This window comes from Stigmatopora nigra, chromosome 6 (assembly GCF_051989575.1).
Source record: "Stigmatopora nigra isolate UIUO_SnigA chromosome 6, RoL_Snig_1.1, whole genome shotgun sequence".
Classification (NCBI taxonomy): domain Eukaryota; kingdom Metazoa; phylum Chordata; class Actinopteri; order Syngnathiformes; family Syngnathidae; genus Stigmatopora; species Stigmatopora nigra.
In genome coordinates, this window is record NC_135513.1 from 12,924,061 (window position 1) to 12,935,332 (window position 11,272).

Consider the following 11,272-nt stretch of genomic DNA (forward strand, 5'->3'; position numbering starts at 1 on the left):
CTTGATTCTATTTAAAAATAATAATGCTCCAAAACTATGAATAGAAGTGAACATAAATCTTACAAAACTCAAACAGATCCAAATGCAATTTTACTTCTTGACCGCCATGTCTGCTTATAATAAAGACGCAAAAAAGTTGGTGTTTACCGTCATCCTCGGTAGTATAGTGGACAGTATCTCCGCCTGTCACGCGGAAGACCGGGGTTCGATTCCCCGCCGGGGAGTACTATACTTTTTGGCTCACATTGATAACAAGCTAAAACGTGTTCAACAATGTATGTTTTGTGTATTTAGGAGGATTCGGAAAAAACCCACGCAGGCTTAGGGTGAAAAGGCAAAGTGAACATATCAGACCAGACACCTTTGTAAAATAAAAAAATTCCTCCCCGGCGGGGAATCGAACCCCGGTCTTCCGCGTGACAGGCGGAGATACTGTCCACTATACTACCGAGGACTGTGGGAAGTTCCCTCTCCATTTCCAAATTAATATCAGAAACTTTGCTATTGCTTCATACATCTTTGTGGATCTTGAATGTGTAATGCTTAAATTCGAATACTATTATTATTATAATTGATATTTTAGTTGTTATTATTATCATTGTACTGCAATTTAAAATAACCCAGAAACGCAAATGTAATGCAACTACGACCCGGAATAGAAATGCGGTCTAAACGGAAGCCTGAACTCTTCGCCAACCCGGAACTCAACTATCCGACAAAAATCAGCGGGAAATACTTTTCACCTGTTCTTATGTTGACGTCGTTTCACAGCCCAGAAGTTTTCCCAAAGTGAATGACATGTTTGTTTTTTATGTATAATGAAGATATTGACGAAACACAAAGATGGATGAGTATGATGAAATGTTTGATATTGAGGACAACTTCGAGGAGCAGTTTGCCGACGAGCTCGACGCTTTGGCTCAATTGGAAGGTGAGGAGATGAATAAAGTACCTATTTTACCGTAAGACTACATATCTGTCGAATATATCGTTAAGCTAATGATATAATTGTGTAAAAGCATCCTCCACGAGTCTAAAGCGACTGGGTGCAAACGATGCTTCTTCATCCTACACAGCGCAGCACCCCATCAGTGAGTTGACTGTCTTATTGTTGTCTAGCCGCACATCTGCACAGTTAACACCATTTGTTGTTATTTTTATTTCAAGCCCCAACTGCAAAGCGTCAAAAAAAGGACCCCGGTGTTGTGAAACGTCTTTTTACCTCTGATCAGCGTGATGATATCACACCGCCTTCCTCACCAGAAAACTATGAAGCACCAACTGATGCTGTCGGGTAGGAACTATCCTCATCATCTTTGATTTGAATGGGTTAGGGTTAGTGCTAGGGCTAGTTTCACCACAAAGTGTTCAAATGACAACAATAAAGAAATAAATAATCAACAAATAACTAGTCAACATAATAAGTATCAGTCAACATAGCTACATTGTCAACATAGCCAATTTGTCAACATAGCCAAGTAGTCAACATAGCTAAGTGGTCAACATAGCTAATTAGTCAACATAGCTAAGTAGCTAAGTGTATTTTTCAGAAGTGATCCTTCAAAATAAAGCCTGTTTTTGGCCTTCCAGGTCTTCTTTGCCTGCTGCTCTGGATATTAGCGGCCTCGCTGCAATATCCGAGTCTCCAAGCGAGCCTGCTGCAGTGGTGAGACCGTCAAATGCCTTGAGAAGACCCCCACTTCAAGGCGACTACATCACCGTCACCGACTCTTCGGGGATTCGCGTCTACCTCCGCCAAAAAGACGATGAAGAAGAAAAGGTGGACTGAATAAAGTACCTGGTATTATTTTTCAATGGTAATAATTGGGGGGTGTTTGTGTCTAGGTGGTTGGTTGCAGAATATTACCTGATTCCCATGGTTCTTTGGGGTTGTTGGCTGTGCCAATAGGTGTTCTGAGAGAACAAGAATCAGAACGGGTGAGTGAATTTATCCATGTAGACATAATGAATCTAAACTCATTGTTATTAATATGAAATGAGCAAATTCGTTCAAGACTTGCATATTGGTTGTGGGTGGAGCTTTTACTATAAGGGATTTTTTTGACATTTATTTCATGATTATATGACGTTGAATCGATAAATGTTTTCAAATGACAGCGCTACCAGGAGGTTATAGAGGAGTCACGACGTCTTGCAGACCTGCAGACCAGGTACTGTATTACCCGGCTTCCTCTCATACAAGCTTGATTACCCGCATTTAGTTTGAATAAAGTCTTGTATTCTATTCTAGCAGTGTGAATGAAGTCCTGGTTGAGCCTGAAATTACAGAAAATGAAGACGAGGGGGATACAAACGACCCCGAAGGTCAAAACATTCGACTCTGGGTTGATAGATTTTCTCCTAGGCATTACACCGAGCTGCTTAGTGATGAGGTATGATACGTTTGCGTCTTTACTCTTTTATAGTTATTATACATAAAGTAAACCTTTCATTTGGTGACACTATGTATTTTGCAGTTTACCAATCGTTGTCTGCTGAAGTGGCTGAAGCTGTGGGACACAGTGGTTTTTGGAAAGGAGAGGGTTATACGCCCGGCGCGACCTGAAAAACAAACCCTCATACAAAATTCATATCAAGTCAATCAGGCAAATCAGAATCCAAATCGTTTCAAAACCAAGATGGAGATGACTGAGGAGATACTGCAGGCCGAATTGGATCAGTACAAAAGGCCCAAATTTAAGGTGATGGTTCAAGTTCCCAAAGACTTTGACAAGTAGGGGCTATGGCAACATAGTCAATTGCAGCTTTTAAATGGTTTCGTAAATCTGATTTTTTTTTTCATATCCTGGGACAAAATGTATCCCAACCAGCCTTTTTGTAACATGGGTATTTCATATGTAGAAGCATTTGTAAGTAGAGGTAACATTGTATATTTTTTTTCCCGACTTTGTCCAGGTGGCGCTGTTGTCTGGTCCTCCAGGATTAGGGAAAACAACCTTGGCGCATGTTATTGCAAAGCATGCTGGTTACAATGTAGTGGAAATCAATGCCAGGTTTGTCATTTAAATTGAAAGTAATCCTTCACTTCTGTTCTGATACATTTATATTTTTTTATGGTTCAGTGATGATCGCAGTTCCGAGATCTTCCAAAAACGCATCGACACAGCCACGCAGATGAAATCGGTTTTAGGAGCCAACGAGAAACCAAACTGCCTCATTATTGACGAAATTGACGGCGCCCCGTCTGTATGTGTTTGATACAAATATTTTTCACATGAATTCAACCAAGATATATCATATCAGACAATAATATTTTCTTAAGCTGCAAAGTTCTCATCCATTCATTTTTGATGGATTTCTTACAGGCTGCCATCAACATTCTTCTCGCAACCATTAACAGGAAAGAAGTCGACTCTGCAGCAGAGTCTACAAAGAAGAAAAAGAAGAAGGAAAGCATTCTCCTGCGACCAATCATATGCATCTGTAACGACCTGTAATAGAACAACTCATTTTTAAGCAGCGACATAAACTTGAAGCTTTTTTCCCATCATGCTCAGTCTTTTTTTCCCTCCCTTTTCTAGTTATGTTCCAGCTCTCAGACCACTAAGGCAGCAAGCTTTCCTCTTGACGTTCCCCCAGACTCAGCCCTCACGTCTGATCCAAAGATTGGCAGAGGTACAACCCATGCACATGCCCACGTTTAGCTGCCAAAGGCATTAAACGCAAATTTTATTTCATTTTTTCCCCACTTTTTGTTTGCAGATCTCACTCCGACAAGGGATGAAGGCAGAAACGGCCTCGCTGATGTTACTGTGTGAAAAAACAGACAATGATATCAGGTCTTGCATCAACACGCTTCAGGTAAGAGGGGTTTTAACTCATTTTTCAGACTATCAATCCCACCTGAGTGGCAGTCGCTCTAGAATGCATGAAGAAATATGGGGGGGGGGGGGGGGGGGGATATAATTGGTACTTGGAGTATAGATTGCATTTTTATTACTCAGAAACACAGAAAAAAAACAATACATCTTAACATATCAATACCAGCTATTAAAAAACAGCATCTTATACTCCGCAAAATACAACACTATCATTTGTTGAATGGAATGCACCAAATATTTCAAAAAAAAAATCTTTCTTTATTATTTTTCAGTTCCTTTTTGGTCGAGGCCACAAGCAACTCACCACTAGGATCATCCAGAGTGTATCCGTAGGCCAGAAGGACCAAAACAAAGGACTGTTCCATCTCTGGCAAGAGATCTTCCAGTTACCACGTACAAAACGGTACATTAGTTTGAGCAAATCCTAAATAATCATGATCAATTAGTCAATCGCCATATCGTAATCACTTCAGGAAACGTATTGGTCAGAATTTTGAGGAAGTCCCTGGATCGGGCGCTGGTGGGCAGAGATTTCAGCATATTCTCGACTTGGCATCATCATGTGGAGAGTATGAGAAAGTTTCCCAGGTAATAAATGCAAGCCACATTTAAAAATATATATCTATATATATTAATATTACTTTTATTCCTCAGGGTTTATACGAAAACTATCTGTCTATGCGGGTGCGAGACCCCAACCTGCAAAACGTGTGCGACGCCCTAGACTGGATGAGCTTTTCCGACCGGCTCAACCAAGTCATCATGCATGGGCAAAACTTCACCCTCATGAAGTATCTGCCCTTCCTTTCAGTGGCTTACCATTTCCTCTTCGCTCACCCACATGTGCCACGTATCAGTTACCCACACAGCCACCACGAGGTACGCACCAAATATTAGCCTCGTCCGGTCGTGGGTTAAAACGTTTTTGCCTGTCCTCTGCAGGCGACCACTCATCTCCAAGCCAGCCGCAACGCACTATCCACCATGATGTCCGACATTCCAGCCAGCATCAGAACCAGGATCAGCCAGCTTAACCTAACCCTAGATGTTCTCACATTGCTCCTTGATATCATTTGTCCCAAATTACGACCCGTAAGTGCACATCGAAAGTCATCCTTTTGGCAAATTGATATCAATATGATCCTATGTGTCGTCTAGGTGAATCCGCAACTGTTTAGTCACAGAGAGAAGGAGCAAATGTCCGAGCTGATCAACACTATGTTGGCGTATAACCTCTCGTACCGGCAGGATCGGACGCCTGAAGGACAGTACACGTACCTCCTAGAACCGTGAGTGATACCAAAAAAGGAGGAATGTTTGAATTCCCTTTACCCAGGTCTCATTTATTGATTATAGAGGCCACTATACATATATTATGATAACTATAACATAACATTAGGCTACTAGATATATACATTTTATTTTTTTAAGTTTCTGGGCAGTTGAGCGGTTCAAAATCAACCCAGAATATGTTTAAAAGATTGCAAACATTAAATAAACAGAAAACCATTATGAAAATTGAATTTGCTATATTTATAAACACTCATCAGCCAAACGATGGCATTCATATGTTTGTGTGTTGTGGGGGATCAGCACTAAGAAGATTATGGTTTTACAAAATGATTAAATCCAGGTTGGATTCTGGATAAATCACAAAAAAGGGACAGTCAACTACTTTCCAAAGATTGCAAACTCAATGGCCCTCCATTTTTTTGCTTATTTGCGTCTCCAGCCGCGTGGAGGAGGTGGTGAGGTTCTCGGGCCTACCGCCACGGCGCCAGTTGACCTATCAGGCCAAACAGACCATCAGCAGAGAGATGGAGCAGGAGAAAATGAGGAGGGCGGAGCAACTCATGTTACAGAGGAACCCAACAGTGGTGACAAGTCTTATTCTCTATAGCAGGGGGTGCTCAACTCCACTTTCCCTAGCTTTGTAGTACTTTCATACTGTACATACAGACTAAAATCATGAGTTTGACACTACTGCTCTATATTTACCCTATTTTACTCGTACTTGTTAGTACTTAGCTACCACAAACCTGTTTTTTTATGTATGTATTACACAGAAAGAGGCAGAGAAGATGAATGCTGCCCCCAAACCAAAAAGAAACCATCATCAGAGATTGGAGAACATCGTCAAACAGACTACAGTGGAACCCAGAGTGAGACACCGGTTTAGTGTATATAAAAATAGTTCAAAAATAACTGCTAAAATCAAATGTAGAAACATTTAAAGCAAATATAATGTAACTACTGTGGTTACATTTTCATCTGATGGCTTTATAGCATCGCTACCCTTTTTTAAATAGAAATGAGGACAGTGAAATATCCAGTGGGATTTAATCCCTCATCTCATAGTGGTTAAATTTGTCTGAAGTGGTGTATCTATTTTCACAGAATGTTTTTTTTTTTGCTGATAATTTGACCTGAAAAGTATTTTTGTACTCCACAGCAAGAGGTGGACTTTTTCGGACGCCCCGTTGTACACAAACAGATGCCACAATCGACGTCCTCTGATGCAGGTTAGTTATTCAGGTTAGAAATTATGGGCTGCCAAAAATTTGATTTATATGATAATCTCTTATCATTGGAAAGTGTTCACCTATATTGTGGGTTACTCTGGGTTTAATATTTTAGAGGAAAATGTGCATTGGAATCAAAAATAATGTATAGAGTGGCACTATACATTTTTATTAAAAAAAAAGTTAAAGTATGATAGATACTAAAAAAGAAATGTAGTTTTTTCTCTTGGTTTTAATTAATCCAATTAATTAAAAAATACAATATTTTGATCATATTTACTGTTCCTGCCCAATTAAAATATAGCTGCAAAAAGATAAAATGTATTAGTGTATATCTCCTGTTTTTTAATTAATGAATAATATACAGAGTTTTTAGAATTAGAATCATATTTACTATATTATTTTACATCTAGACCTCCCCAAAAATAATGTGTACATTGTTCATCCCTATTTCAATTAAAAAAACAACTTAAAATAAATCAAACATTACTTTTAGAAGGCTCTGGTCAATTCTTAAGTGAATAAAAATCAAAATAATGTGGCTTGATATTTCAATTCAATTTGTTTTGGATGAAACATGGCAGCCCTAATTAGAAGTCAGCTAGCTGTGTGGTCCGATGGGTCTTTAGTTGGACCGGATTTTTATAGAAATCCGCTCTTTGCCTCTGTGCAGGCCCAAAATGCGGCGTGCTGGCCATGGGCAAGGCGGTGGGCAACAGCGACGTGTGGTTCCGCTTCAACGAAGGCATGTCCAACGCGGTGCGGCGCAACGTTTACATCCGAGAACTTCTCTGACCCCGCCCAAGCAAGGAAGAAAAAGTCACCTGTTGGTTTCTGTTCAATTCTAAACAGTCTTTATTTTGGATGGACAGTGTAAACAAACATCTAAAAAGCTACTCCGTGCTGCTCACACACGTACACGCACACCGCAATCTTAAAATAAGAGCGTTCAAAAGGGATCAAATAAATAAATAGTGGTATCAGTAGCACGCTTGTGTGTTTGTAGTGCAGCGTAGTAACTGTGAGTGCACATTATTGTTGGTGCATCCGTGCAATAATTGTGGAGTGTGTTGTCATAGGAATGCCATCATCAGAGGATCACACACTTGCCCTTTTCCACCCAGGGATTGGCTCTCATCAGCTCAGGGTTCAGGAAAGGATCCTCGCATACGCAGCTCTCGATCCACTTCACGAGCCTGTGGGGAAAAGACACTTAAGTCTGAGGAAGCAAGTTTCATCGGAGACATGGTGAGTTGGTTTTAAGAATTTCATACTGGTGTAGTTTGTAAAATAAGTAGAGGTGTGCTGTATTTTAGTACACTTCACGTGGGCCGGACCATTTTAGATATAATATTTAGATTATTTTTTTTATAAATGGATTACCGGGCCACACAAATTGATGCGGTGGGCCAAATTTGGCCCCCGGGCCGCCACTTTGACACATGCCTTAGTACAATACAATAATAAAATTGTAATTTTGGTGTGTCCCTATAAAATACTATTCTATATACTATAAAAATGACAATAGCTGTCTTGCCAAATTAGTCAATCACCAAATTATGTTAAATTATTTTTGTACTCTGGCTAAATATGTTATGTAGTATTTGCGCTCACTCTGTTACTGTGATGGAGGACTTCTCCCTGTTGATAGCCAGCTGATACTGGAGTGATTCCACTTCCCTCCTCATTTGGGGAACGTCCAAGTCGTCCATCGTCGATATTGATTATGCTATCAGATCTAAAAAAAAAAAAAAAAATAGTGTTATGGATCCTCCTTGGCTCTCAAAACATGATTTTTTTTGGTCTAGAACAAAATTAATGAAACTAAAAGCCCACACAAAAACATCCAGTAAAGATAGATATTGACAATTGATGACCCAATCGATAACATTTTAAACTTTGGCATGAGTGCCACATTACCCTATTGTTGACAAGTCCCATTTTGCTATTTAGGGCCATGTTTTTTTATAGACCAGTGTTAAAAATATTACTTTGCATTGCACATTTTTTTGATAAACAAATTGAGCTCTTACATTCTCATTGAATGATCATTAGATACATATTTTTTGCTGTTGGACACCAAAATCATTACCGACAAGCATCTTTGTCGAAATGGTTTGGACGTCTATTGACGTCAATGGCACTGGGACGCGTCTGTTCTCATTCTTTAAATGCATTGGACATGTAACACCGTCCAAAGCAGCCCATAAGTCCAAATCCCTGTCCAATTGTGCCCCGCCCTGGCCACATAGGAAAGCTTGGATGGCGGATCTTTTTTCCCCCACAACACCCACATCTGCTTAATGGATCTCGGCTAAGTAGGTCGCGTGCTGTCTTCCATCAGCATCCGCCTCTCGATGGGCCTGTCCTGGCCCGCCTTTCCACGAAAAGTACCCCCCTACCCCTTGTTAAATATGCACATTAATACCCCAAAATTACCGATTTAAGTCATCTTTACTTCATAATGTTGCGGTAGTTAAGTAAAACGACGCTATTCGAGCATCGCGGCCTACCGGAAAGCGCGCCTCGGGACAGCAGCCGATAGCGGGCGAAGGTGAAGCTGGGTGGCCGAAGAAGGTGCTCCGACGTCGGGGTGGGAGTTGCTCGGGTAGTCCGGTCTCGGTTCGAGAGGAAGATGCGGCGCGGTGGGCACTCCCTGCGTTGCGTTTCACGACTGGATGCGGGAAGACGTTTTAGGGGCGTGTCCGGCGATTGCTTTGACTGGCAAAGCGTGCGCGCGCCTGCAGGCAAAAACCAGAGGCCAGCGTGCACGCGCACGCAAATGAGGTCGTTCAAGGGGCGCCCTTCAAACACGCGAGGTCGTTTTGATTTGGACTTGTTGGCTGCCATTAACGGTGTTTGACGTCCAATCTGTTATAGCTGGGAGAGGCTAACATTCTCAGTCATAACGGATTGACGTCCATCAACGTCAATGCATCATAAATCCTTATAGTTTGGGCAAATTGGATGAGTTAATTGAAGATTTGTTGGTTTTAATTCATATTGAATTTGATTTATAATTTACTATTATGTGATTTAGAAATAAGCAAATGAAATAGCTTCATTTATGGCCTATCTAATCCAATGGAATCTCTTCATATAGATTAGATGTACATTATTAACCTTTTTTATTAGCAAAAATATTTACTTGCCCTTTAAAAAGTTCAAATTGGATTGGAAATCATCTTTAATGGCCACCAATAAATTAACAATATTTTGCTAATTTTTATAGACAACAGAATAACAAGCACTGTTTTTCTTTGATTGTTTTTATTGGTTAAAGTTCTTATGACAATCAACTTCAGTCACTGCAACATCGAGCCCAAAGTCCATTCTGTAGATGGCCACCATGTTTCTGTACCCCAACACGTCACCTGTATTACAAAAAAAAATGCTATTAGACATCTTTATTCTCACCAAAAAGTATGCAAGGTCAATTTCAGGAACCTCAGTTTAAAATGTGGAATCACTAGCTGAATCAGCTGTCATAGTAGGTGTCAGAAAATTTGGAATTGACATCACTGGCTGACAAAAAGTCATCCTGCTAATCCTAATACAAACTCACCCGCTTAGGTAAATTGCGTCCTCAACTGGAGCCGGTCATTCTTCATTGCAACTTTTTACTTCTGTAGCTGTAAGAAAATATGAAAATACATTAATGAGCGGGACTCAAATACACAAAATTTTAAATGATGACAAAGAAGCCTCAGGGTATAACATAGAATCACAAGCTGATTTTCAGCTGTCATAGTAGGTGTCAGAAAATGTTTATTAAGTCATCATCGGCATGAATAACAAACTTATTAGTACATGTTACAAACTTACCATTTCTCCTAAGTGTTGCATCTTCATCAGGTCCAGACTCTGAACTTTTGTCATGTTTTAGCCTATGTAAAAAAGCATGTATAAGTACTTGCAGAAATAGGCTTTCATTTTCTTTGCAATAAATTGCAGTTGTAAAGCCTCAGGCCAAAATGTATAATCACAAGCTGACAACAGCTTTCATAGTAGGTGTCAGAAAAGTATTAAGAAATATGTCATCACTGGCTGTTATTATATTATAGGGATCCTCAATTCACAGTAATAGTTCTAGATTAAGAAATATTTTTTCAAGTCGCAGATTGAGGACCCTTATTCATTTGCTTAGTAAATATGTACTTACCTAGTATGGCTTCACATTCTTGATACGTATTTCTGCCTCTGATACTGTAATTGAAAGTTGAAAATTAATTTAAACCAAATGTATAACTTTCCTCATTTAAACAATCGAAAACGATTTACAATGTTATTGAACTATTGTTTTTTGAATGGAATGTTTACATTAGAGGCGAATTGATTTTATGATATGGAAATACTATCCCAATTTAATTTAAATATATTTGAAACTACAACTATCATCGAGCACGTGCTAAGCCACATGGTCTCTAGCTCACAAACGTGTAGGAAATCACTCACCTCAGTTTTCTTTTTTTTATCATGTTTCAGAAAGGAAAAATAAGAAGCTATTTTGATTGTCATTTGGAGCTAAATCAATTCGATCAGAGGCGCAGAAATCAACGTGTGCATTGGCCTCCATCTCAGAAGAAAAGGAATTCGGTAGGAAACGGAAGGTAAGAGAACCCTTAAAAACGGAAGCCCTGCCCCTCCAAACCTAAGCCTAGTTTAAAAAATAAGTCCTAAATCTAAAACTCAGCGTTTATTTTGCAAATATACATTTTAGTGGGAGCGGTGAAATAACAGGAATTCACAAATAATTTATGGAGACGTGTTCATGCAGATATTACGCTAGATTTGGGGGGTATTCAGCGTAAACAACTTTCGGCCATGTTGCGACAGGAACTGAGTTACCTTACTTAAATTTACATTGCGGTTTCGTGTGGAAACTAATTTAAAGGGTAAATATAAACG

General features: G+C 39.7%; 2 protein-coding genes, 1 long non-coding RNA gene and 5 other non-coding genes across 9 annotated transcripts; 2 read left to right on the plus strand and 6 right to left on the minus strand.

The window, feature by feature from the left end:
• Positions 1 to 152: 152 nt before the first annotated feature.
• trnad-guc (transfer RNA aspartic acid (anticodon GUC)) lies at positions 153 to 224 on the plus strand. Its single transcript has one exon. It is a non-coding gene; the product is annotated as a tRNA-Asp (tRNA).
• A 158-nt stretch (positions 225 to 382) lies between these two features.
• Positions 383 to 454, minus strand: trnad-guc (transfer RNA aspartic acid (anticodon GUC)). Its single transcript has one exon. It is a non-coding gene; the product is annotated as a tRNA-Asp (tRNA).
• A 240-nt stretch (positions 455 to 694) lies between these two features.
• On the plus strand, positions 695 to 7,350 carry chtf18 (CTF18, chromosome transmission fidelity factor 18 homolog (S. cerevisiae)). 2 transcript variants are annotated; one of them, XM_077719858.1, is made up of 22 exons: positions 695 to 931; positions 1,020 to 1,091; positions 1,168 to 1,294; positions 1,591 to 1,780; positions 1,846 to 1,938; positions 2,119 to 2,171; positions 2,252 to 2,393; positions 2,478 to 2,702; positions 2,917 to 3,014; positions 3,084 to 3,207; positions 3,327 to 3,454; positions 3,543 to 3,636; positions 3,724 to 3,822; positions 4,115 to 4,245; positions 4,316 to 4,430; positions 4,497 to 4,721; positions 4,785 to 4,934; positions 5,001 to 5,131; positions 5,575 to 5,719; positions 5,909 to 6,004; positions 6,295 to 6,364; positions 7,038 to 7,350. In XM_077719858.1, the coding sequence occupies exons 1-22, from the start codon at positions 844 to 846 to the stop codon at positions 7,157 to 7,159; spliced, it is 2,718 nt and encodes a 905-aa protein (XP_077575984.1). In that variant the 5' UTR covers positions 695 to 843; the 3' UTR covers positions 7,160 to 7,350. The 2 variants fall into 2 exon arrangements, with proteins under 2 accessions (XP_077575984.1, XP_077575985.1); XM_077719859.1 differs by having other exon boundaries at positions 2,255 to 2,393.
• LOC144198711 (guanine nucleotide-binding protein G(I)/G(S)/G(O) subunit gamma-13-like) lies at positions 7,192 to 9,107 on the minus strand. The gene is made up of 3 exons (XM_077719864.1): positions 8,878 to 9,107; positions 7,979 to 8,102; positions 7,192 to 7,560 (listed from the first exon to the last, which is right to left on the minus strand). Exons 2-3 carry the CDS (start codon positions 8,074 to 8,076, stop codon positions 7,455 to 7,457), a joined length of 204 nt encoding a protein of 67 aa, XP_077575990.1. The 5' UTR covers positions 8,077 to 8,102; positions 8,878 to 9,107; the 3' UTR covers positions 7,192 to 7,454.
• A 526-nt stretch (positions 9,108 to 9,633) lies between these two features.
• Positions 9,634 to 10,971, minus strand: LOC144198451 (uncharacterized). Its single transcript, XR_013326714.1, has 4 exons — positions 10,820 to 10,971; positions 10,527 to 10,570; positions 10,190 to 10,251; positions 9,634 to 9,996 (listed from the first exon to the last, which is right to left on the minus strand). It is a non-coding gene; the product is annotated as an uncharacterized LOC144198451 (long non-coding RNA).
• Positions 9,808 to 9,891, minus strand: LOC144198782 (small nucleolar RNA SNORD60). The gene has a single exon (XR_013326781.1). It is a non-coding gene; the product is annotated as a small nucleolar RNA SNORD60 (small nucleolar RNA).
• Positions 10,066 to 10,152, minus strand: LOC144198781 (small nucleolar RNA SNORD60). The gene has a single exon (XR_013326780.1). It is a non-coding gene; the product is annotated as a small nucleolar RNA SNORD60 (small nucleolar RNA).
• On the minus strand, positions 10,324 to 10,413 carry LOC144198789 (small nucleolar RNA SNORD60). Its single transcript, XR_013326787.1, has one exon. It is a non-coding gene; the product is annotated as a small nucleolar RNA SNORD60 (small nucleolar RNA).
• Positions 10,972 to 11,272: the final 301 nt, after the last annotated feature.